This window comes from Emydura macquarii, unplaced genomic scaffold (genome assembly GCF_026122565.2).
Source record: "Emydura macquarii macquarii isolate MOO-44397 ecotype Brisbane River unplaced genomic scaffold, CSIRO-AGI_Emac_v2 contig_265, whole genome shotgun sequence".
Lineage (NCBI taxonomy): Eukaryota > Metazoa > Chordata > Testudines > Chelidae > Emydura > Emydura macquarii.
This window is the reverse complement of record NW_027130402.1, coordinates 45,500-72,936: the sequence shown is the minus strand read 5'-3', so window position 1 is coordinate 72,936 and position 27,437 is coordinate 45,500. Positions and strand designations below refer to the sequence as shown.

Below are 27,437 nucleotides of genomic sequence, written 5' to 3'. Positions count from 1 at the left end.
GCGAGGAGAATGAGACACCGCAGCATCGCCTGACAACTGCCATCCCACTGCCAGGATTCGCCATGTGTCCAAAAGGCTGGAGCTGGGGCTCGCAATGTGGCATCAGCTTGACACACGCCCGGTCCTGCTTGGGAGATGTGTCTGGTGGGGAGGACTGTGTGTTTTGTGGGGGGCTGTGTGTGAGTATGGGAGAAATCTATGTGGGGTGCTTGGGTGGGGTGGCTGGGAAGATGGGGGGGCTCTCCCTGGCACTCCCCTGGGTGCCCACATGTTATTCAGACATTAAATCCAGATCCAGCTGCTCCTACACTCCCCAGAAACCATGTCCAAGGGACCCAGCAGCGTAGAGAGCAGATAGCAACCCCCTCTCGCCTTCCTAACAGAGGCAGAGAGAAGAGGCTGAGATCTCACAGCCAGGTGGGTTTTCCCAGACAGCTTCTTTCTTGCTTCGATTCCTTCCCTGGCTGCTTCACGGTTCGTTTGCCCACCCCTCCTCGCTCAGCCGCCCACCTGGCCATGCACACAGGATTGCTGGAAATTAGCAGGGGGTTTCTAACCAGCTGAGGGGGGACATTCTGCAGCAGCCTCCCCGTCAGAGTTGTTGGGGGGGGGGGAATGATTTTATTTGTTTTCAGGGCAGGCTGGACAACTGTCTGAGAGTGATTGTCGGACGGGTTTGCTTGGGAGGGTGGGGGCAAAGCTTATCAGCCCTGGGGCTCATTTCCAGTGAATGTCCCACATTCTAAACACTCATGCTTCAGGGTTCAGCTGGCCATCGGCAGGGGCCAGGAAGGGATTTCCATCCCACTGCCCCATGTACTCGGAGAGAGCTTGGGTTGTTTTTTTATTTTTTGAGGCGAGGGGGCTAAATCTTTTTCCTCTGAAGCCCCAGGCAATGCCTGGAGGTGGGACATTGGGTGGTGGGACAGGTGGCTGGGGAGGAGTTTGGGATGTGATGTGTATAAAAGACTGGCTGTGACTCCTGTAACACTAGACCCCGCTCGCCTCCCAGAGCTCTGGACAGAGCCTTGGCGTCCTGTCGAACATTTCCTTTCATCTGCAGGGCCCCCCAGTCCCAGATGAATCCAGCCAACGGCACCAGCCCGGTGACCAAATTCATCCTGCTGGGTTTCCCCTCCCTGAGCCGGCTGGGCCGGGATCTCGCCTGCGCCCTCCTCTCCTGCACCTACACCGGGACGCTGGCCGGCAACCTGAGCATCGTGTGGGCCGTGCTGCGGGACCCCCGCCTCCAGCGCCTGCCCATGTACATCCTGCTGGGGAACTTCGCCTGGCTGGAGGTCTGCTACGTCACGACCACCGTGCCACGGATGCTCTTCGACCTCATGAACCCCGGTGTCCCCATCTCCTTCCATGCCTGCTTTGTGCAGTTCTACATCTTCTTTTCCATGGGGGCCACCGAGTGTCTTTTCCTGGCAGCCATGGCCTTGGACAGGTACCTGGCCATCTGCCACCCCCTGCGCTACCCCGTCCTCATGTCCCCGCAGAGCTCCTGGCTGCTGGCGGCCTCCTGCTGGCTCGCCGGTTATCTCTGGTTCATAGGGCCCGTCGCCCTCATCTCCCAGCTCTCCTTCTGTGGCCCCAACACCCTGGATCATTTTGTCTGTGACCCGGGCCCATTGCTAGCTGCCTCCTGCACCCCAGCTCCCCTGACCGAGCTGACCTGCTACACCCTGACCTCCCTCTTCATCTTCGGTGCCGCCTGCTTCACCCTGACCTCCTATGGGCTAGTAGTTCGGGCAGTGCTGAGGCTGCCCACAGGGGCCGGGCCTTCTCCACCTGCACCTCGCACCTGGCTGTCGTGGGCCTCTTCTGGGGCTCGGGCATGGTGACCTACATCAGCCCGTCCGCCTCAGGGGGCAGCGGGAAGCTGGCAACGCTCTTCTATGCTGTGACCACCCCCTTCCTCAACCCGTTGATCTACAGCCTGCGAAACAAGGAGATGAAGGAGGAGCTAAGGAGGACGCTGCTGGGTGGGCGGTAGGGGTTGTGTTCTGGTCCCAGTCTGCAGGGACTGGCCAATCAGGGAGGTGGGCAATGAGATACGAGTCCTTTCCTTTCTAAGGGGTGCTGGCTCCAGCCCTGCTGGGGGAACACACAGCAATTTCCCAAGACTGTTGCGAGTCCCGCCTCATATTAAAAAATGCCTGTGTGACGGCACAACCAGAAAGCAAACGGGAGCTGGGAGGGTCGTGTCTTTGCTGGAGGAAATGAGCCCTGCTCAGTGGGGGTGTGCAGAGGACAGCAGACTGCATGTGCGGGCGAGGAGGCTGGCTTGCATCTCTGCCCTGTTTGTGCAGCTGCATTTCCAGCTTGTTCCCTGGATCACTGTGGTCTCACCCTTAAATCCAGAGGGCCACATTCTGCTCCTTTCTCTCCTGCCAGTCTGGTGATGGCTGGAGACTGAGACCTGGGACCCAAATCATGGCAGGACTGTATTGTTTGGTGTGGATCACACTTCCCTTTCACAGACAGGGACAGAACCCAGGAGTCCCAGCTTCACCTGATCTAACCACTGGACCCCTCTCCCCTCCCGTACCAAGGGACAGAAAGGAGAAGACGTTCTCTAACCATCAGAGGTGCGAAGTTCTGGGACAGCCTCCAAACCAGGGTCACGGTGGTAAATAACTTCATGTGTTTTCTGGAAGAACTGGACAATGTCCGAGCGGGATTGTGTGATGGAGTCTCTTGGGATGGAGGGGTGGGCGGTGGCAGCCCTGAAGGTTCCTTGTGGTTCATGTCTGATGTTCCCAAAAGCTCGTGCTGCAGGGTTTCAGCTGGTCCCTGCAAGGTTCATGAAGGGACCCCCCCTCTCCAAAATAATTATTTGATTGTTCTCTTCTTCCTCAGAAGCATCAGGGATGGTCACTGCTGGAGACGGGACATTGCCCAGGGTGGCTCCGAGGTGGCACTGAGCATTTTCTGTCCCAGCTGCTTGGCTGGTTCTTGCTCACATACTCAGGGCGTAGCTGGTCCCCAGACGTGAGGCGGGAAGGAATTTCCTCTCCGCTCAGACCAGCAGTGACCTAGGGGGTCTTTTACCTTCCTTTGCAGTATGTGGGGTGCAGCTCATTGGCCAGGATTATCTGGGTGGATCTTGCTTACACATTTCCCATCCAGTGCGGGGGGCCTCCTAACCCAGGAGTCCAGAATCCCAGACCCCCATTTTAACCCACTGGGTCGCACTTCCCTTCCAGAGCTAAGGATAGATCCCAGGAGTCCTGACCACCCGTCCCTCCCTGTTCTAAGCCCCACTGGCTCCTGAGAACTGGTAAAAGAACCCCAGAGTCCTGGCTCCCACTCCAGCCCTCTGACCACTAGACGTCACAACCACTGCGTGAATACTAGCTAGTAACAGAAGCTGTCCATCTTGGAGGGGTGTCTGAGTTAGAGCCACTTAATAAATCATGCAGACCAGACTGCAAATCCCTGGGCAGAACTAGCTTGTTTTGTTGTCTGAACGTTTCTCTCTCTGGGTATTGATGATCTGGGGCCGCTGACAGAGCCAATTACAGAGCTGAGCGGAGTTTGCTGCTGGTTCCTGCTTGAAAATTAGGAGCCAGGCACTTCAAAGGAGAAGTTCTCTCATCTCCTGCGAGAGCTGAGGGCAGATCCCAGGGCTAGGAGCGAGGGGCCGGGCGGAGGGCAGAGATGAGTCTCCAGGGTCCGGTCAGCTCTTGGTCTCTGGCGATGAGCAGAGCTATTGAGTCTCAGGTTCCCATGGTCCCCTGCTCTGCTGAGAACAACCCCACTCATTACACACAGGACCCACTGCGCAGAGCAGGCGGCCATCACGACCACCCTGGGGTGACAGGGCAGGGAAGAGGTGCAGAGGGGCCTGGATGGGCTTGGGAGGGGTCTCCTCATCCCAGTGAGATTTCCTCCCACCTGGGGTCAGCCCTTGGTTGGCTGAGGGGGGCGCCAGGGAGCAGAGCCTGGGTCTAGCTCAGTGCCAGGGGAGGGGGGACCCTCTAAGCAGTGAGAGCATGGGAAAAAGGGGGATCTCTGTCTCCGTCCGCAGGGGGGATCCCCCCATTCTGAGGTCCCCTGTCTATGCCGTGCACCCCGACCACACCAGCCCCTCTCTGCAGGGGGACAGCCCCATTCTGAGATCCCCCTACATGCCACGCAGCAGAGATGCCCATGTTCCTCACTGTAGTGGGGATCACCCCGTGTGTAAACCCACAGCACAGCTACACCAGCCACAGGCTTCACCCCCATTTCAGCCATCGTCATACCCAGCCACACCTCACACCACAACCAGCCAGCTCCCCGGCCCAGCCAGGCCACTGTCCCCCACTCCGTCCAGTCCCCCCAGCCAGGGTTTTGCTCTTCCCTTGGCTTGGCAAAGGAGAAGCACACCATCCCCCCACGGTGCATTGTCTACACTTGGCCTTGGTTCACAAAGCATCTTCTCTCTTCAGCCCCATGTGCACAGCAGAGGTGAGATGCAGCCAGCTCTGGGGTGGGGCATCGGGGTGACAGCCACAGAGATGGCTCGCTAGGAGCTGAGGGGAGGGGTGCATCCCTGCTGCTGCCTGCTGGGAGGAATGGACCCAGCTCAGAGGGTGAAGAGACTGAGAAAGCCCTGCACCTCCTAGAAGACAGAGCACGGCCTTAGCACTGACTGCCCCCAATAGGGATTCCCCATGTGCCCTGGGGGTTGGTGCTGGAGTTTTCAATGTGGCCTCATCTTGATGTCCACCAAGTCCTGTTTTTGCAGGTGGGGCTGTGCTTGAGGGAAAGGCAACGTGGGAGACTGTGTGTAAGTAGGGGGAGGCTCTCCCTGGCACTCCCCTGGGTGACCCCAACTCATTCACGGATCAAATCCTGATCTGGCTGCTCCTACACACCCAGAGACCACGTCCCAGGGACCCAGCGGCTCAGAAAGCAGATATCAGCGCCCCCTCGTCCAGCTCCCTTTATAGCAGAGACAGAGGGATGCGGCTGAATTCTCACAGCCAGGTGGGTTTTCACACACAACTGCCTCTCGCTGCAATTCTTCCCTGGCTGCTGCACTCTTCTGCCACCTGCCCCTCCCTGCCCCATCCGCTAACTGGGCCATGCACCAATTCCAGCAGGAAATTAGCAGGAGGTTTCTAACCATCAGAGCAGGAAGGTTCTGCAAGAGCCTCCCAGTCAGAGTTGTGGGCGAGCAACTTAAAGAGGGAGGTGGAGAAATGTCTGAGTGGGGTTGTAGCAGGTGGTTGTTTGTGATGGTGGGGGCAGTAAAAGTTCCACGTTCCTAAAGCTCATGCTTCAGGGTTTCAGATGCCCATTGGCAGGGGTCAGGAAGGGATTTCCACCCCTTCTCCTCTTCAGTGCAGGTGTTAGAGTTTGCAGTAAGCATTTCCCAGTCCTCCCCGTAATGCCCCAGGAAAACCAGAGAAGACCATACTTTACAGCCTCCCCCATTTCACCTCCCTCAGTGTAACTCCCGCTGTGAATTTAAATTGATAAAGTTAAAGGAAAGCAAAAAGCGAGGTGGATGTTCTTAATTCAGTTTAAACCAGATTATTCTGGTTTAGTTTAATTCAATTAGGAATAGGTTTTAGTTGACATGAAATCAGCTTCTTTGAGACCAAAGTAAGTTTGTCCACACACTGTTTTAATTATGTCACTTTAATAGCCAAGTCAAGTTCTGCCAGTTGCTAAGACCTAAATTGTTAAGAGAGGAACATTTTCATACTGCCCTTCAGCAAAAAGCAGATTTATATTTTGGACGGACAAGCAGACAGCGAGATAAATGTAAGCAGTGACGGTGAGGATAGATCGTTAGATGAACAGATCGAGATGGCCAGTGCTTAATTTTTAATGAAAGAGGTGCCAGGGCTCAAGAGATTCTTTTACTCTCATAACGGGCATGGCACAAATTAAGAACCTGATCTGTCTGAGTTTAAAAGAAACAAAAAACACTTTAAAACATTTTGGGTGGGCTTTTTTTTCTCTTTCATAAAGAAACAAGAAAATTAAAAACAATCCTTTACAGTTCCTTTGTAGCGCCCATTACCCATCCCCCCGACTGGCCAGTCCCTGGAGACTGGGCCAGACCAGAAGCCCCTACCATCCCCCAGCAGAGTCTCCCTCAGAGCCGCCTTCTTTGCAGATCACCTTTAAAAAGAGATTCTGGCCACTTGTTTGGCCTTGCTCTGATGTCTGTCTTGAAGAGAAGTCAGAGCTTTCCCTCACCTGTGCATTGGTAGATCACACCTTCGCTACGCCTTGAAACATTTTAACCACATCCCTTCTCTTTTCACAGTACTAAAGACAAACCCAGCTCATGGCGGGCAGGCAAAAGGAACATACTGTGTCTTTGTTCTTTGATAACACGTGTATCGCATGGACTTTAACTTTCAGGCATGCCCAGAGACCCAGAATTCCATCTCAAGCAGATACACAGGCCTAAATACTTCTATTATCTTACATTACATATTGAAACCCTAACAGATATAGTATACTGGACTTTCAGAAAGCCATTGAGAAGGGCCCTCAAAGGGAAAACACGTGTCCGGTTTTATCCTGGACAGTCTGCTTTTTCTAGCTTTCAGAAGACAGCAGCGTCCCGTGAGTTAGAGGAGGGAGAGATGGATAGTTATCACTCCCGGGTCAGAGTTTCAGGCCAGACGGGGACCATCAGATCACCGGGTCACAACTTCTTTACATCCCAGGCCACCAACCAAACCCACTGACTGAAACTAGATGGAAGTTGGACCACCCACAGGAGACTAAACTATGATGTGCCAGAGACAGAGATTAGCAGGGATGGACGGGCACTGGTCACTAAGGCCCCCCCAGTGGCATGGAAATGATTAAGTGAGAGACACGCAGAGAACCTTGGCGAGTGACCCGTGCCCCATGCAGCAGAGGAAGATGCAAAGCCTCCAAGGTCACCACCAATCTGACCGGGGCGATTCCCTGCCCTCCACCCCATCACAACAGCAACCCCATCATACAATTCCACTTGCAGATTTGCCCATATCTTCCTTCAAACAAATTGTTTATCCTGAAAACTCCAAGTGGGCTTCAGGGTGTTAGAACCTGCTGCTAGGACTCCTGGGTTCTAGTCTCACTCTGGGAGGGGACAAGGTCCGTTACATACAAATACGCCATCAAGATTTCAGTCCCAGCTGCACAAGAGTCTGTCTCTGGCCATCACCAGGTCTGCTCTTTGCCAGCAGAGAACAGGAGAGCAGGACATGGCTCTCTGGAGGTAAGCGTGAGAACACCTTGGCTCAGGTAACCCTCATGAAATGCAGCTGCACAAACAGGGCAGAGATGGGTGGCAGCATCTCCGCACGCACACTCGGTTTGCTCTCCTACCCTCTGCGCGCGCGTGCACACACACAGAGCACTGTCACACTGACTGTGCAAATGCAGTACATTTTCAGATGACAAGTGACTCCTACAGATCATGCATTGAGCGGAAGTGAAGACGGGCTAAGTCGATCCAGAAGTCAATTTAGTAAAACCACCTCTCCAAGGAGCACAGCGCTATGTCGACAGGTGCGCATTTCCCGTCAGCGCAGCGTAATGGAGATTGTGCACAGAAGAGGATTTAGGAAGTCAATGTAAGTTACGCAAGCTACTCTATATAGCTTGCATAACTCCCGTCCACTGCTGCTGAATTTCCCCATAAGTATAGACCAGGTGACTGTGTATGTACGGTACTTACCACCATGGAGCCCTGATCTCAGCTGTAGCTGCTAAAAATGAGGGCAGTAAAAATGATAAATTTCATCTCTTCTTTACTTCCAAACAGAGCGGTGGTGCAGTTCATGTGGCTGCTTTCCTGTGAAGTAACATGCTATGGTGACATAGCTTGAACGGTGACATAACTTGAACCTGTATTATCCCAGGGACTTGAAGAGGCAGCTGGCCATAGAATTACAGGAGAGTCCCAGTGGTATCTGTGGCTACAGGTAGTGTAACTCACATGCTGATTTGTCCAACAGCATCAACAGAGTCTTCTATTCAAATTGTAAAAAATAAATATAAAACCCCTGTTTTCTTCAAGTCATTCATTTGCAGGTTTGAAATTAAATACCACTATGTATGTAGATTCTACCTGATAAAGCAGGTACATTTCTAATAATAATGTTGGTTAAAACTCTTCTAAAAAGAGGGTGAACACTTCCCAGGTGGTGAAAATCAAATGTTGGGCTTAGACCAACGGGGGAAGAGAATTCCAGAGCCAAAGACCCTCCAGTGAAAATGTCTTAAGCTCTTTCCAGAATTTCAGTACTGGTAACTGCTACCAAAAATAACCCAGGGATCTCAGTTGGCCTGCTGATGCAACAGAAGAAAAGTGAGTCTGTTAGTTGTCTGGGACTCAAATGTTGCAGGGATTTCTTCTGGCTTTTTCAAAGGGAAGGGTGGTTGGGCACCCTGTTCCCATTGAACTCAAGGGGGTTAGGCACCTAACACCTGGCAGCTTCAAAAGTCCCAGCGTTATAAATTATAATCAGTATCTTGAATTGCACCTCAAAGTGCAGCTTTTGGACAATACGTGCAAAGACAGATCTTCAGTTGGTGTAAATTAGCACAGCTCCAGTTACTTCAGTAGAGCTATGACAATTCACCCCAGATGAGGAACTGGCCCAGTGACATAAGTAGGTCTGTGCTGCCTTGCACCTACTCTGCTGATGTGTGGTTTACATGGTGGAACTAACAAGGAGGTGATAAATCCCTCACAAGATTACATTTCCAAAAGTAACCCACCAAGAACATCTTGTAACAATCCATTGATTAGATAGAGAGTGAGAGAGAGAGAGATCAAACTCTAACTCTGTGTTAGTCCATTGTCTTCTCCCTGCCAAACACGTGTCACTGTTTGGCATTTCCATTTACTCATGTTATATTTGTTAATTTCTGTTTCTATTTTTACAGCTCACACAGCTGAGAAATAACTGTCACTGGAAAACCGAACTGCTCCGAACTACTTTATTCTCTTGGGACTCTCCAATGATCCGCAACTCCCAATTTTCCTCTTTCTGATGTTTTTAGCTATTTATCTAATCACTCTGGTGGGGAACATGGTGATCATGGGGTTGATAAGGGCTGACCCTTGCCTCAGCACCCCCATGTACTTTTTTCTGTTCCATCTATCCCTCTCAGATATCTCCTTTTCCTCGGTCACGGTTCCTACAATGCTCATGAATTCCCTAGCAGAGGTGAAAAGAATTTCTGTCCCCGGCTGCATTGCCCAGATCTTCTTTAGTCTCCTGGCTGGTGGCAGTGAAGTGTTCATTCTGGCAGCCATGGCTCAGGACCAAGACGCTGCTATATGTGACCCGCTGCATTATATGAGGATTATGAACAAAGATGTCTGCTGTCAGCTAGTGATGGGTGCATGGATTCTGGGGTTTATATATGCATCGATAAACGCTCTTCCCTTATTAAATGTACATTTCTGTGGGCCCAACAAAATCAACCATTTCAGCTGTGAGCTTCCTCCCCTATTAGACCTGTCCTGCACTGAGACATTCAGCAATAAACTCTTGCTTCATACCTCAGCAATGCTGGACGGACTCATCACCTTCTCCTTTAATCTTGTCTCCTACATTCACATCATCTCCACCATCCTGAGGATACGATCCACAGAGGGGAGGCATAAAGCCTTCTCCACCTGCAGCTCCCACCTCACTGTGGTTGTTTTATTCTACGGCACTGGGTTGTTCCGGTGTCTGAGACCCAACTTAGCATCCTCTGAGGTCATGGACACGCTGTTCTCCATTCAATACAGCATCTTAACACCTATGCTAAATCCCATCATCTACAGCCTGAAAAACAAGGAGGTGAAGGCATCACTGGGGAAAATATCAGAGAAATTCAGATTTCTCAGTAACAAGAGTTTTGATCATTTCATGTGTAATAATGATACATGGAAGAAATGTCAGCCAGTGACTGGAAATACGCTGAGCTCATGAAATAGACTAGCTTATCTGTAATAGTTTATGAATACTGTATGTTGATCTGGGTACTGGGATGCCTACCCCTGTTGTGTCCTAGACTTCCATTAGGGGATGGTGAGCCTTTAGGTAAGACAGACAAACACATAGGCTGTTGTTTTACAATCCCTTTTTTCTTTTTCTGACATTATGCTTTATTCCTACCGTTAAGATAAAAAACTACTTTGTTTTAAGACAGTTGTCTGGTCCCTGCATTCACTCTGCTCACAAAAGGAAGCACCACAAGTGTTGAACTCATTTGGACTTGTTGTGTAAATATCACCAATGCACACAGACTGCTGTTGCCCAGTGATTGGTCTGAGACCAGGAGAATTAATTGATTCTATCCCAGGTGAGATAAATGTATGAGGTCTGACAGCTGAAGGAGTGCACTCAGAAAAACCAGAAGGTGGACAGAGATGCAGCTAGCCATGTAATCATGACACTTGGAATTTTTGCTTATATACTTTGTTCAGAATTGTGCTTTCTTCCTTTTTCTTTCTTTCTTTCTTTCTCTTTCTTTCTTTCTTTCTTAGGAAAAAAATAAACAAATCCTTTCAGTAATTTAAACCGGAAAAAAATGCCATTCCACCCAAAATCTCTTTTCTGGATCTCAACTATGTATGGGATTTACCAAATACATCATTTTTGCAGTTGAGAAAAAGTAAATAAATCACCTACTTAATATCACAGGGACCTCAGTATCTAGTAAGGACCAAACATGCTCAAACATGCAGGAAAGAAATCAGGAAGACCAAAGCCCAATTGGAGTTGCAGCTAGCAAGGGACGTGAAGGGGAACAAGAAGGGTTTCTACAAGTATGTTACCAACAAGAGGAAGATTAGGGAAAGTGTGGGCCCTTAGAGAATGAGGGAGGCAACCTAGTGACAGAGGATGTGGAGAAAGCTGAGGTACTCAATGCCTTTTTTGCCTCTGTCTTCACAGACAAGGTCAGCTCCCAGACTACTGCACTGGGCGGCACAGAATGGGAAGGAGGTGAACATCCCACAGTGCTGAAGGAACAGGTCCAAGGCTATTTAGAAAAATTGGACATACACAAGTCCATGGGGCCAGACGCAATGCACCCGAGGGTGCTGAGGGAGTTGGCTGAGGTGATTTCCGAGCCATTGGCTATTATCTTTGAAAGCTCGTGGGAATTGGGGGAGGTCCCTGATAACAGGAAAAAAGCAAACATAGTGCCCATCTTCAAAAAAAGGGAGGAAAGAGGATCCAGGGAACTACAAAGCGGTCAGTCTCACCTCAATTCCTGGAAAAATCTAGAGCAGGTCCTCAAGGAATCCATTTTAAGGCACTTAGAAGAGAGGAAGGTGATCAGGAACAGTCAACATGGATTCACCAAGGGCAAGTCATGCCTGACCAACCTGATTGCTTTCTATGAAGAGATGACGGGCTCTGGGGATGTGGGGAAAGTGGTGGACGTGATATACCTTGATTTTAGCAAAGCTTTTGATACGGTCTCTCACAGCATTCTTAAAGAAGTATGGGTTGGATGAATGGACTATAAAATGGATAGAGAACTGGCTAGAGCATTGGCTCAATGAGTAGTGATCAATGGCTCCATGTCTAGCTGGCAGCCGGTCACAAGCGGAGTGCCCCAGGGGTCAGTGCTGGGGCAGGTTTTGTTCAACAACTTCATTAATTAACTGGAGGATGGGGTAGATTGCACCCTCAGCAAGTTTGCAGATGACACTAAGCTAGGGGGAATGGTAGATACCCTGGAAGGTAGAGATAGGATAAAGAAGGACCCAAACAAACTGGAGGATTGGGCCAAAAGAAATATGATGAGGTTCAACAAGTCAAGTGCAGAGTCCTGCACTTAGGACGGAAGAATCCCATGCACAGCTACAGACTAGGGACCGACGAGCTAGGCAGCAGTTCTGCAGAAAAGGACCTGGGGGTAACAGCGGATAAGATGCTGGATATGAGTCAGCAGTGTGCCCTGGTTGCCAAGAAGGCTAATAGCATATTGGGCTGCATTACTAGGAGCATTGCCAGCAGATCGCGGGAAGTGATTATTCCCCTCTATTCAGCATTGGTGAGGCCGTATTTGGAGTATTGTGTCCAGTTTTGGACCCCCACTACAAAAAGGATGTGGAGAAGTTGGAGAGAGTCCAGCGGACGGCAAAAGAAATGTTTGGAGGCTGGAGCACAAGACTTATGAGGAAAGGCAGAGGGAACTAGGCTTGTTTAGTCTGCAGAAGAGAAGAATGAGGGGGTATTTGATAGCAGCCTTTAACTACCTGAAAGGGGGTTCCATGGAGGATGGAGGTAGGCTGTTCTCAGTGGTGACAGATGACAGAAAAAGGAGCAATGGTCTCACGTTGCAGTGGGGGAGGTCATTAGGAGAAAGCTTTTTCCCTAGGAGGGTGGTGAAGCACTGGAATGGGTTACCTAGGGAGGTGGTGGAATCTCCATCTTTAGAAGTTTTTAAACTGCGGCTTGATAAAACCCTCACTGGGATTATTTAGCTGAGGTTAGTCCTGCTTTGAGCAGGGAGTTGGACTAGATGACCTCCTGAGGTCCCTTCCAACTCTATGATTCTATGTTAAGGGCTCTTATAAAGAAGATGGAGATCAACTTCTCTTCTTGTCCACGGAAGGTAGAACAAGAAGTAATGGGTTTAATCTGTAGAAAGGGAGATTTAGGTTAGATATTAGGAAAACCTTGTAATCACAAATGTGGTTAAACTCTAGAATAGGCTTCCAAGAGAGGTTGTAGAATCCCCGTCACTGGAGGTTTTTAAGAACTGGTTGGACAAACACCTATCAGGGAGGTCTAGGTTTACTTGGTCCTGCCTCAGTGCAGGGGGCTGGACTTGAGGTCCCTTCCAGCCCCACAATTTTAGGATTCTGTGAAAATCAGTGGTTGTGCCACACACTTTCTCAGAGTCGGCAGATGCATGGACATCTCTCGGAAGATTCTCACAGTGGGCTTGTGCAACTGGAGGTAGAGGGGGAGTGTTGTCTCTTTTGTGTTTTGGATTATGGCAAAAGTTTTGATACAATGTTCCAGTTTTAAACAGTCCCCTCATCTGGGAGCATGACGTTTGATGAATGAATGCAATGATCTGACTTCTCTACAAGAGGAACCTGAGAAAGCTGAGGTACTCAATGCCTTTTTTGCCTCTGTCTTCACAGACAAGATCAGCTCCCAGACTGCTGTACTGGGTGGCACAGAATGGGAAGGAGGCAAACATCCCGCAGTGCTGAAGGAACAGGTTCAAGACTATTTAGAAGGATTGGACATTCACAAGTCCATGGGGCTGGATGCAATGCACCCGAGGGTGCTGAGGGAGTTGGCTGAGGTGATTTCAGAGCCATTGGCTATTATCTTTGAAAGCTCGTGGCAACAGGGGGAGGTCCCTGAGGACTGGAAAAAAGCAAATCTAGTGCCCATCTTCAAAAAAGGGAGGAAAGAGGATCCGGGGAACTACAGACCGGTCAGCCTCACCTCAATCCCTGGAAAGATCATGGAGCAGGTCCTTAAGGAATCCATTTGAAGGCACTTGGAAGAGAGGAAGGTGATCAGGAACAGTCAACACGGATTCACCAAGGGAAAGTCATGCCTGACCAACCTGATTGCTTTCTATGATGAGGTGACTGGCTCTGTGGATGTGGGGAAGGCGGTGGATGTGATATACCTTGACTTTAGCAAAGCTTTTGATACGGTTTCTCACAGTATTCTTATCAGCAAGTTAAAGAAGTATGGGTTGGATGAATGGACTATAAAATGGATAGAGAACTGGCTAGAGCATAGGGCTCAACGAGTAGTGATCAATGGCTCCATGTCTATCTGGCAACCAGTCACAAGCGGAGTTCCCCAGGGGTGGGTCCTGGGGCCGGTTTTGTTCAACATCTTTATTAATGATCTGGAGGATGGGGTAGATTGCACCCTCAGCAAGTTTGCGGACGACACTAAGCTGGGGGGAGTGGTAGATACCCTGCAAGGTAGGGATAGGATACAGAGTGACCTAAACAAACTGGAGGATTGGGCCAAAAGAAATCTAATGAGGTTCAACAAAGATAAGTGCAGAGTCCTCCACTTAGGAAGAAAGAATCCCATGCACAGCTATAGACTGGGGACCGACGAGCTGGGCAGCAGCTCTGCAGAAAAGGACCTGGGGGTAACAGTGGATAAAAAGCTGGATATGAGTCAGCAGTGTGCCATGGTTGGCAAGAAGGCCAATGGCATATTGGGCTGCATTAGGAGGGGCATTGCTAGCAGGTCACGGGAAGTGATTATTCCCCTCTATTCGGCATTGGTGAGGCCGCATTTAGAATACTGTGTCCAGTTTTGGGCCCCCCAATACAAAAAGGATGTGGACAAGTTGGAGAGAGTCCAGCGGAGGGCAACAAAAATGATTAGGGGGCTGGAGCACAGGACTTATGAGGAGAGGCTGAGGAAACTGGGCTTGTTTAGTCTGCAAAAGAGAAGAGTGAGGGGGGATTTGATAGTGGCCTTTAACTACCTGAAAGGGGGTTCTAGGGAGGATGGGGCTAGGCTGTTCTCGGTGGTGGCAGATGACAGAACAAGGAGCAATGGTCTTAAGTTGCAGGGAGGGAGGTCTAGGTTGGACATTAGGAAAAAGTTTTTTACTAGGAGGGTGGTGAAGCACTGGAATGGGTTACCTAGGGAGGTGGTGGAATCTCCATCCTTAGAGGTTTTTAAGCTGCGGCTTGACAAAGCCCTGGTTGGGATGATATAGCAGAGGTTAGTCCTGCTTTGAGCAGGGGGTTGGACTAGATGACCTCCTGAGGTCCCTTCCAACTCTAATATTCTATGATTCTATGATTCTATGAACCTACCAAAGAAGGTCCCAGGGAATGCAGCTGGAAGGTGATGAAAACAGAAAATGGTTTTGTGAAAAGGAGCCATGGAAACTGAGAAAGGAAGGACAACAGGGGATAGAAGTCAGTGATCAAAGGGCATAGATAAATATCTTCAATACTGAATCTGCAAAATATCTGAAGAAAGTAGAGGAACCTCCTCGTCATCAGGTCCAGTCTCTGCTGTCACTGGTGACCTGATCCTATAATCCTTTTAATCAGTTTATCAAGCTCCATCTTCACTCTCGTTTGCTCTCATAACTCCAGTTAGAAGGCTGTTCCAGGATCTCATCCCTCTGAATGTAACAAACCTTCTTTGAAATTCCAGCCTCAATTTATTAGCCAGGGAAGATTTAATTGCTTGCAAAGGCTCCAGGCCAGATTCTTTCAGACATTGAAGCATAAAACTCCCCTTGATTTTAGTGTCAGCTTGGTGCTTAAGTACCTTTAAAAATCTGAGCCTCTGCCTGGTGCAGTGTTAGAGAACCTTCTTATGGAGCTACGTGGCCTAAAGGATTTAAGAGAAAGTCGTGATTCTTAGAGCATTTCTCGGGTGGATTACAGTAAAATCTCAGCATGTTTTAATTACAGATATAAGAAGCCATTTAAATAGTGCAGAATTAGAAGGTCAGGCATTGTCTACCTTGCTGGCACTAAAGGCTAAAATTACACAATCCACTGCTACACATTTGCATCATGCTCAAAAGGTTATCACTTCTGGGCTGTTTTAGATCAGGTTGGTAGACAGACAGATAAATAGATAGATTGATAAATGCTCCCCATCGGCTATTTATGGATCTAATTTAGAAAAAAAAAAACCAACAAAACATCACCACCACCACCAACAAAACCATGGGAACAGGGTGGGCAACTACTTCCATCTGACTCCAAAGAATTTGTACATTGTCTGAGTAGGACTATCTGAATTTTCTTTCCCAACCTCTGATGTATGGTCTTTGCACCAGTATGTAATGTTAGTCCAGAGTACTGATAAGATAACTCATTAAGCACCTCTTTCTCCATGGAGCATAAGAGTACAGAGTAATTATTAAGATGTATCAGTTCAGTATCTATCTATCTATATATCTATCGATCTATCGATCTGTCGATCTATCCCCATACACACCCATCTATCTATCTATCTACAAAAGGTATTGACTCCTGAATCACCTATTGTGAAACTTCGGCCTCTACCATGTGACCCAAAGGAATAACATCTTTGTATGTGAGTCAGTAGCAGGCTGCTACAGTTGCTGGGTCAAGACACGAGAGGGAGACAAGATCTTCAGCACATAAATTGTGCGTATTTACACTAGGAGACAACAGGCACCAAACTGCCTGAGGTCTTCCTGATCCACCAAGGTGGAGAGATGAAAGCCAGCATGGTTGGAGAAGGCCTGGCATTTCCAGTTGTACTCGTCCATGAGACAAGCTGAATAATGCCAAACCTGGGGCAGTTATGTCTTCCCATTAGCTTTGAGGGACAATGGGTTAGGGCAAGAGATCAAAATTCATCTGTGTATGAATCCTTGTGCCTACTTCTGACTCATATAGTAACCCCATGGACATCATCAGAAGTTTTCCCGGGTAAAAAAACCAGCAAGTTCCTGAATGATGGACACTGACTTTTATGAGAACATGAGGGGTGCCCATATGTAAGACGGGAAGTGATCCAAGTATGGTGGGAAATTTTCCTAGCTTATGGTGGACTTGGATGGTGAAAATATCTCAGTCCCTGACCCAACTCCCTTTACTGACTGACATCAAGAGCTCCCCTTCCTCTCCTCCATAGAGTGGAGTCTTCTCAACCAGAGAAAGGCTGGCCCAGGATCCTCAGGATGCTTCACTATAGAATCATAGAAGATTAGGGGGACCTCAGGAGGTCATCTAGTCCAACCTGTCGTGGAAAAGAATCACACTGCTACATTTTAGAGTTGGATCGGGTGCAGCTTTAATTGTGACACACACAATCACATAACCATAGCTATGGGGAATACTATAGCCAGAGGGAAAACCCAGGTGGCTATAGGGAAGTCAAGCAGCATGTCTGGATGCTGAGCAAATGTACTTCAACTGGTTAACAGATACAAAAGACTTATATAGGGGTTGCTTAGGTTCATTTACATGTTGATCGTATAGTGGGATTGGATTAACAGTTTATACTTAAAAAATCACAATGCATAGTGGGCACACCAGACGCCCTCCCAGAGACGCCCAATGAGTCACTTGAGTATACAATGATGTGAGTCTCTGTGGGGCCGGTAAGACAAAGGGACAAGTACTGGTACTTATCAAACAGGTGAAGTCTGTTCACAGACTTCAATAAGACTTAAGGCTCAACAGAGAACTTGCCTCTCGGGTGTGGTTCAGAGACCTCTTGTGGGACTTTAACATCTTTATCCTAATTTCAGTTGAGGCCTTCTGTTAATGGTTTAGCCTGGGGCTTCTATTTCAGTTTCAGGCTACAACTTCAGGCCAGGCCTTCCATGACCAGTTTCAGGCCAAGAATTCTATTAATAAATGTAATGCTTATTTCTTTGATTCCACAAACCCCTGCTCAAAGCAGGACTAACTGCAGATAAATCATCCCAGCCAGGGCTTTGTCAAGCCACAGTTTAAAAACCTCTAAAGATGGAGATTCCACCACCTCCCTAGGTAACCCATTCCAGTGCTTCACCACCTGCCTAGTGAAAATTTTTTCCTAATATCCAACCTAGACTTCCCCCACTGCAACTTGACACCATTGCTCCTTGTTCTGTTATTTACCACCATTGAGAACATCCAAGCTCCATCCTCCCTGGAACCCTCCTTCAGGTAGTTGAAGGCTGCTATCAAATCCCCCCCTCATTCTTCTCTTTTTCAGACTAAACAAGCCCAATTCCCTCAGCCTCTCCTCATCAGTCATGTGCTCCAGCCCTCTCATCATTTTTGTTGCCCTGCAGTGGACTGTCTCCAAATTGTCCCCATACTTTGTGTAGTGAGGGGTCCAAAACTGGACACAATACTCCAAATGTGGCCTCACCAGTGCCGAATAGAGGGGAATAATCACTTCCCTCGATCTCCTGGCATTGCTCCTAGTAATGCAGCCCAATATGCTATTAGCCTTCTTGGCAACCAGGGCACACTGCTGACTCATATCCAGCTTCTTATCCACTGTAACCCACAGGTCCCTTTCTTAACTACCAGTTTCATTGTGGTTCGTTCACCCACCTCCTTACCGGCCACTTCCCTGATTCAGTGATCACTAGATTGATTTTAAACCACGTAAAATTTATTCACCAGCAAGTGTAAAAAAGGAAGGGGAAAATAGAGCGTGTTAAAGGACCAAGGAACCTCACACGACGTGCACAGCAAACACCAGTAACAATACTCTCTGGAATGCACTCTGGAAAAAACAGGTTATATCTTACACATCCCAGGTCTTCTTCCCAGGACCTGGCTCTGTTGCAATGACATCTCCGGTAACCCTTAGCCACATTTATTGGAACAATCAGGAAAGCAAGAGAGCTTCAAACCACATACACAAATAGCAGTAATATAACATTAGGGATCTCCTTGCCTGCATATGCTCATATACTTAAATACTCACACCCTTCCTTGGGGGTCTGTTGGTAAGACACACAGGACCAGACCTGAGGGTTGGTAACGAACAATGACAATGGAGGGTCTAATGATGAAAGCTCTCTCATTCCTACCTACTGGCCTGGCACATGATAGGGTTTAGGGACTGTCATGAATATTGATTCTAATGCCCATCCTCCCATGCCATAGATAACTTCCACATCCTAAGAATACCAGGGTGCCATTATCCGTTAGGCTATTCCATTAATGCCTTTTAGCTCATTACCATTTACGCCAACTGTTGCTAAAGATAATTTTCCATTAAACATCTGCCAATGATTTTACCCTAAAATATCCAAACCTAGTATCAGTTCAGTGCTGATTACGTACCAACTCCCCTCTTAAGCAAGATATTCCCAGTTCCCCAAAATCTAGGGTAATCCTAAAGCCATTTTACCTACGCTAATGGTCATACGACTGTGCTTCGCTTATGTTAACCTGTGAACGCCAATCGTTTAGAGGATAGAGGCAAAAGGTTCCCTACGTCATTGCTAAGTAAGATGTATTGTAAAAAGCACATGTAAAATGTAAAAAGTTTTGGGAGAGACCCAACAAACAACCAAACAAAAAAAAAACCAAAACAAACATATAAAGTTTTGGGAGACACCCAACCAAACAGACAGTGTGTTTCAGAAAGGGGACGACAGCCACCTTACATGTAGCTGTTTTTTCTGGAGTTTATGTATTAGAAAGGCTCCTTCCAGGCTACTGCAGAACTAAGGCAGAGCCGTGCCTGACTGGTGAGATGCACAACTTCCCTATCTTTGAGTGTGATTCATGGGAAAGGACAGGGGGAGCTGAGGGAAGAGAACAACTCCACCCAGGAACCCGGTTCTTCCTTCCTGCCTCAGTGGACAACACGGTTTGAAGTATCCATGCAGTGTGGTGGGAAGATCATACTCCAGGAGGGCTGGGACATGAAGGAGGAAAGAAGATACTCAGCACTCTGGAGGAGGAAGAGAGAAAGGAGACATTTCCCTTCCTTTCCACCTTTGGGAAGACTGATGGAGATCCTAAAATGCTGATGAAGGGAAGTAAGTGGTATGAGGTATTGATGGTCTAACACCATCAAAGATGTTGGAAACAGCAGGGCTGGATCTGCTCCTTAGGATGAAAAGAGGGTGCTGGAGAGTCCCCTTTAACCACGGTACACCTGGCTGGCTAGTTTTTGACAACATCTCCATCCTGTGTCAGTGTCAGTGCGTCAACACATCACATTACAGCGACATAGCATCGTTCTACAGCACAGCCACAGCAAAACAATGGCCAGGTGTCCCCCAGTCATGTTGTGCTTTGTCTGACAACCAAGCGACTGCTCCTCAGCTATTCCAGCACCCGCAGATTGAAGCCATCCTTTCTAAATCCCATCGCAGTTTGAGAAAACCTTGCAGCATTCGGGCAAGCTGACCTCTTTGTCAGTGGTTACTAAGGGTTGCCCAGGCTGCCTGGTAACATCACAGTAGAGTCTCTTTGGGAAGAATTCCCGTGTGGTAAGAAAAGCAGATATAGGTGATTGCAGCCCAGCACATGGGGAATGGTGCTGAAAAAGTGGCACATTGTGTCTGTGCATGTGTGTTAGGCAGGAATATCGAGACATTCACAAATCGAAGAGGCAGACAAAGACATCTCTTTCCTGGTGTCATTCTCTACTAGCCCCAGTTTTATAGCAGTGCGTCTCGACTGACTTCAGTGCAGTTACTTATGATTCATGCTGGTGTAAGTAGAGCGGTATTGCTTCCTAATTCATTCTTCAAAAGGTTTAAATCTTTTATTTCATTTTAAATATTCACTCCATTACTGCAATGCACTGATAAATGCACTCATTTTTTCTATTTTTTTAGTTTTTTTTTTCTGGAGAACAGATTTAAAAAATCAGAAGAACAGGAAGGTAAAGTAATGGGAAGTGAGGGAAGAGAAGGGAAGGACATGGCAGGAAGGGGAAATGAATGTAACATCTTGGTTTCCACCCGATAGTGATTAATCAAGGGTTATTAAAAACTTAGAATGAATATTTTCAAATTTGTCTGAGGTCCCTCTTCTTTGAAACGTTTCTTCAGCTTTTGCTGCTATGTCAGACAAGTTGTTGGTGCTATCTTCTATCCTTGGATGCAATCTACTTAGCTCATCACTAGTAGCTGAATGCCTGTGGAATTGTACAGGTGTAATGTGTAAAGTCACCTAAGTGAAAAAGCCAAAATGTGGCTGAGAACTTAAAAAGTGAATGATAGACTGTGAATCCCAGTAATAATTGAATCTGTTACTAATCTAAATAGAAAGAGGTCTGAACTTTTCTTCTAGTTGTTTCCATCATTTTGCACAAACTTAACAGACAATCTGGGCTTCAGTGTGAGGTTTGGGTTAATGTGTGTGCGGGTTGTTTAATTTGTGTGTGGGTTGTGTTGTGCTGGGATTCTTGTGCTGATTTGTGTGAGAATGTGCTGAGGTGAGGGACTATGTGTGTGTAAGGTTATTGTGAGCACTGGTAGTGTTTTTGTGTGGGTTGTTGTGCTGATTTGTCGGCTTTTTTGATGTCGTCTATTATTAGCTCTGCTTCCCCACTGACTAGGGGACCTACACTTTCCTTCATTTTCCTCTTGTTTCTAATGTAGTTATAATTCCTCTCCTTCTTCCCTTTTACGTTCCTTTGTAGGTGTAACTCATTTTTGCTTTAGCTTTTCTGACCTCTCCCTAGTTGATTGCCCTATCTTTTTGTACACGGCCTCACCAATGTGTCCATCTTTCCACCAGTTGTGGGATTCCTGTTTGATTTTCAGGCTTAATAGATTTCAGAGTGACACACAGGGTGACGTTCCTGGAATATTATTACGTAAGTTTTAATATCAACCCAATCAGTCATGGCCAAAATTTGGCATTTGATATAAGCCCACATGCATTGTATTTTTTTGCGTCTCTATGGATAGAGAATAAATTACCTTTCAACCTAACTGCCTTTTTTTTCCCCCTTTAAAATCTCCTCTTATGGAAATTAGATGAATAAATCCCACTGAAAACCCTTTACCCATTTTGAAAACCTCAGCCCCTTCATTCTGATTTCAGCCAAAATTCGAAGGTGGATTAATTTCCTTCTGGATAGCTCCGTAATCTGAATTACAGGTTCCCACTGTGTGAGGCATGCCCTTATAGTCAGTGTAAATTTACAAGGTTCGCCTGACAACAGTGTCGATGGCTCTTGATGACATTGAGATTGCTCTACGGGCATCACTTCCCCAGGACCTGTTCATGTTTCCTCCTACAGAAGAGGTGATCTTATCCAGAACAATGGTCACAATTAGAAATAGCATTCATAAAACCAAACGGTATTAACAACTGGATGAAGACATGCACCTCAAACTATAACATCAACCTTAGCCAAGGTGGCATTAATCTAGCTATCCATCTGGTCTTCTTTAAGATGTTCAGAAGCCTATCCACAAGTTTAGGTGCCTGAATATTTTTCTAAATCTGACCCCCTTGGGCATTTTTGAAAATGTTACTCATAAATTTTAGGTGTTCTATGGCTGTCAGAAAGAACGGGGCATACATACCCTTGTCCAGAAATGAACATACCTTTTGAAAAGATTTGATCAGTATATAGATAATATAGGGGGGAGGAAATCTTTAAAAATTATATGTGTTAAACACTCGTTTGATGCCACATCTGCAGAAACTGAGGTTTAAATTTAAAAGTTTGAAGTGACTGTGAGGTATTCTTAGTGTCTCTTCCCACAGTGTATTAAAGTTATCTATGGTCATGTGTATGACAACACTTAGGCCTGTGTAGGACACCGCAGAAGAATTTTGTGACGCAAGGGTAGCGTGAATGGCAAGACTAGGCCTGAGTTAGCACAAATAATAATAACTAGGCTTTATGAGCAAAAGCAGGCCTCCCAAGCAAAGCTAGGTGCCTCATGACCTGAGTAGAAACTCAGGAAATATGTTAACCGCACCATGACCTAGATATGAGTTTGAAATAGAGCAGCTAAAGATGAAAACAAGTAACCACAGCTAAGTGCCAATAGCAGAGAAAATAACAAGTGTTAGGGCCCAATCCCCAAGTGGATTGAGATATAACCAGTGATCATATTGCTGGAAGTGGGGGGAAGAAATATATTGGGACCCCCCCGGGTGCCACCCTGTCCTGAAGCTCTCCGCTGACCTGTAGAGGATACATCAGACGCAGCGTGGCAGGTTCACCCCCTGGTTGCAATTCACTTATAGAAAGGATGATGGGCTTCCCCTTTTTCATTGTGGTAAGCACCTGATTTATAACTCTAACAGCCTGAATTAGTATAACAGCTGCTAGCAGCTTAAATAAACTAACAGTGTGGCTAAGTGCTCGTCTACCTGCTCTTTTCTCACTACCAAGATCTCAGACCACGATTTCTCCGCCTCTTCGGAATACAGTCTGGTCTACACTTAGCGCGTATCTTCCATTAACTGCCTCTGAATTCTTGCATGTCTTCACTATGCTGCGCTGATGGATAGTGCGTACCCATTGACACAGTGCTACACTTTTTCCGGAGGTGGTTTTAATAGATCGACTTCCGGATTGATTGAGTGGGTCTTCACTTCCGCTCAATCCATCCAGATAAATCGATCTGATGGCGGCAAATTTGAAGCCATCAATGTAGACATAGCCTTAGTTGTTGTATAGCACTCAATATCATAGATATTAAAGAATTTTGCAAAGTGTCACACATATCATCTCCATTTTACACAACAGCAACTGAGTATATGCTTCATAAATTTCGGATCACATGAAGAAAAGTTAAATGAGATCATTGTCAATGATTTTGTAGAGGAGGGAACTGGGGCATAGAGGAAAAAAGTAACAAGACCATGGTCAAACTGTGGAGGAATCAAGAGATCCCAACTCCCTGGAGTCAAATCATCTCCATTGGAATCTGCAGTGTAAATATGGGTAAATGAGGTATTATCTCAGTCATGGGATATGGCTGATATTTTTGTATGAACACAAGAAAGTGGCATTTAATTCTCTTAAACGCTACTGATATTCACAGGCATTCTGGCTAAAATAATATACAAGAATGTTAAGGAGGCTGAAGGTGAGAGGAGTTCAGCCATAGAGATATCAGACATAAGAAACATTTCCAATGAGATTGAATTTAGACGCTTTTGAAAATTTAACCCAGAATGTCTCTGCCATGTGAAGGTTTGACTCCACCATTTGAATGGTAACCAGTAGGGGAACATCAGAATTAAAATATTGACTGTTTTGAAAAGGATGTTAGACTATACATTGCAGAATTTGTTTAATTCCCGTAGATGAAACCCGTGGCAAACAAACACCCAGGAAATCAAACGATCATCACAGAATTCATCCTCCTGGGATTCGGGGATCTCCCTCAACTGCAGACCCTTCTCTTCCTGCTGTTTCTAGTGATCTACGTTGTAACCATGGCTGGGAACATCCTCATTATTGCACTCGTTGTGACTGATCAGCACCTTCACACCCCCATGTACTTCTTCCTGGGGAACTTGTCCTGCTTGGAAACCTGCTACACCTCCACCCTCCTGCCCAGGATGCTGGCCAGTCTCCTGACTGGGGACAGAACCATTTCTTTTAGTGGCTGCATCACACAATTCTATATCTTTGGGTCCCTGGTGGCGACTGAGTGTCTCCTCTTCTCTCTGATGTCTTACGACCGGTATTTAGCGATATGCAAACCACTGCATTACGCAGCCCTTATGAATGGCAGGATCTGCCTCCAGATGACAGCTTGCTCTTGGGTAAGTGGATTTCTGGCTCCTTTGCCAACCATGTCACTGATGTTACAACTCACTTTCTGTGGCACCAATGAACTTGACCATTTCTTTTGTGATTTAAACCCAATAATAAAGTTGGCCTGCAGTGACACACACTCATTGGACGTTGCTGCTTTGATACTCTGCTCCATATTCACTTTGCCTCCATTTCTATTAACCCTGGCATCTTATGTTTCCATCATTGCCACCATCCTGCGAATCCCTTCCACCACTGGGAGGCAAAAGGCCTTTTCCACCTGCTCCTCCCACCTTATTGTGGTGACAATTTTCTATGGGACGTTAGTCACTGTGTATCTGCTATCAAACTCTGCTGCACTGAGGGACCTGAACAAAATATTCTCTGTTTTCTATGGAGTCCTGACCCCACTGCTCAACCCCCTCATATACAGCCTGAGAAACAAGGAGGTAAAGGAAGCTTTGAGTAAAGCTGGCATTAGATTTTTTGTCTTTAACAGGAAAATGGATATTTCAAGCTAAGATGATAGATAGCTAGATAGAGTGTAAGGGGATGGATGAATGGATGGATAGATGGATAGGTTGTAAGGGGATAGATAGATAGATCGATAGATAGATCGATAGATTATGGACCACTCATTGAGAATATGAGCTTGCAAACATAAACATATGAATAGTTCATACTCATCTTTATGTGCCTGTTGAACTCATGAATTCATGTCTATCAGTATCAGGACTTCCTGAATCCAAGAGTGGAGCACAGGTGTGGCCACATGACAAAACTTGAGGGGAAAGTAGGACAAGAAGCCAAATCCTGAGACTTTCCCTGCACCTCACTCCCACTCTATTATCTGAAGACTAACGTGTATTCTCCCTGAACTTTGATTACTTATTCTCTGAGTGTGGCTGTATTACTTATTCTCTGAGTTTGCAAATATATCTTAATTAATTCATGAGAATAAAATAATTAAAAATGTGCTCTTGAATAAATTTAGCTTTTGTTATCTCTCCTTGCTTTGTCCCAAGTGATCTTAAATCTGGAATAAAATGTATTCTTCACACTTTCTACAATGTTATAACTCATTTGAAATATATGTGTGGGCACCAGTTTCAATGGATTTCAATGAAGCCAAATTGTTAATAAAATTGTGTCTAATTATTAAATTAGGAATCAATTGTACACACGGCTACGTCAACAGCTCAAGTCACTATTCAGGGGGGCCATGGTGACTCAACCAATCTGCATGCTTCCTCTCCTGATCATTTACATGCTGCAGTTCGATTATCTGAAATGCCTCTGTGAGGGATGGTAATTGCCTGTGTTTGTTCCTATTAGTGCTATGTACCAATAGGAGGCATTAAAGACAGACTTGTCCATCCAAGCCTATCCACCTCCCTTGCCAAGTTAAAATCAGTGACACAGCACAAGGATAGCAGATCATTCCTTTGAGATGGAGCAACCCGATTTGTGCAGAGTACTCAAGGTGTTGACATACCATGGATTTATATTGTGGTATTATGATATTTTCTCTTATTATCTCTCCATTTTCTAATGGTTCCTAATATTCTGTTATCTTTTTTGACTGCTGCTGGACATTAAGCAGATGTTTTCAGAGAACTATCTACAATGATGCCATGATCCCTTTTGTTAGAAATAACCAAACAGGTTGTCCCCGGGGTGGATTGAGGAGACGGAACCCTTTATTGCCTGCTCATTCCATCTCGACGCCACGAGTGAGCAACAAGGGGGTTACTTTACAATCCTTTTATCCATAAGAGTATGTATATGTATACATTTCCGGCAACTCCTCATAGACCCTTATTTGGTTACATTGACACCTATAAAATGAATATTAACAACTACATAATGAATATAAATATACCCGCCCCTGTTTGTTGTTTACAGGATTACCATACAGAGGGCAGGCACATCACCTTAAAACCTATAAATTTTACACTAACATTCTTTGAAGTAAAGGTATGCCGGGGGAGAAGAAAGATAATGCTTTCTTCTCACCAAAAGGCCTTGCACAGAAATAGCAATAAGTATTTTATTAACCTCGTTCCCAGCACAGATGGCCAGGAAGTAAGGAAAAAAAGAAAAAAAAACAGACTCTAACTAAAATTTACATCAATTAACAGAAACAAGATTTGTCCTTGCCTTGACCCCATTCCCTGTAGCTTTGGCCTGACCACATGTCCAGCTTTTAACTCTTTACTCTCCTACACCTTTCTTGTGTGACAACAGCTAATTTAAACCCATCATTTTGTATATATAGTTGGGATCACTTCTTCCAAGGTGCATTACTTTGCTCTGACCAGAATTGAATTTCATCTACCATTTTGTTGCCCAGTAATCCAGTATAGTGTGATTCTTTTGTAACTCTTTGCAGCCCGCTTTGGACTTCACTATCTTGAGTCATTTGAATCATCTGAAAATGTTGCCACCTCACTGTTGATTAAATGATTAAAGACAAAAAAATCATTTTTCCCGTGAGCAAACACTTTTCACAAAATTATCAGTCCATATCTGATCTCTCAGATCGGAGTTAAAATTCATAATTTTGCTAGACACTAAAAATCATGGTCTTAATAAAAATCTGTAACCTGCTAACTTCCCTTATCTCTCCTCTGACTGCAGAGGTGTTAATGGGCAAGTTCCCTTAAAATATATGTTAGTTACATATCCTAATCAATTTGTTCCTCTTTTATTTAGCGAGTACCTTTCCCAGACCTGAAGAAGAGCTATGTGCAGTTCAAAAGTTGGTCCAAGAAAAAATATTACCTCACCCATTTTGTCTCTCAAATTCCCTGGGACGAATATCGCTACAACAACAAAGCAAACAACAACGGAAGATATCAAATTTAGCTTTTCAGTCATCTTGAAACTTGGATTAACATATTGGGAAAAAATATCCATATATGTTCATTTTAGGTGTATCGCAGATGCCCAACATGTCAGTATCGAACCCCCTAATAGCTACCTGATCTAGTGCCCATATGGACTTTGATTATAACAACATTATTGATCTGTAAGTTTTATCTATTTATCCCTTCACAATTAAGCTCTACTAATCAGTTGACAATGAGGGGTCATTAAGATTAATGGGTCCCACTGGGCATTATTAAAAAGTCTGTGCAATGATCATGAAAAAGAGTTCCAACTGCACACAGATTTCAGAAGGCATTGTTAAAATCCATCCATTGGTGTAGCACTGCTGGAGTGCACAATGTTACATTCGGGATAAATTTGGCCCATTAC

General features: G+C 46.2%; 2 protein-coding genes and 1 pseudogene across 2 annotated transcripts; all 3 read left to right on the top strand.

The window, feature by feature from the left end:
• Positions 1-1,079: 1,079 nt before the first annotated feature.
• On the top strand, positions 1,080-2,002 carry LOC137153581 (olfactory receptor 11H6-like; annotated as a pseudogene).
• A 6,946-nt stretch (positions 2,003-8,948) lies between these two features.
• LOC137153598 (olfactory receptor 8S1-like) lies at positions 8,949-9,944 on the top strand (the record flags this gene model as incomplete). Its single annotated transcript, XM_067549136.1, has 1 exon — positions 8,949-9,944. A coding segment is annotated over one exon (996 nt), but the record flags the coding sequence as incomplete, so codon positions are not given.
• A 13,775-nt stretch (positions 9,945-23,719) lies between these two features.
• LOC137153597 (olfactory receptor 5AP2-like) lies at positions 23,720-24,697 on the top strand. Its single transcript, XM_067549120.1, has one exon. It carries the CDS (start codon positions 23,720-23,722, stop codon positions 24,695-24,697), a length of 978 nt encoding a protein of 325 aa, XP_067405221.1.
• The last annotated feature ends 2,740 nt before the right edge of the window (positions 24,698-27,437 follow it).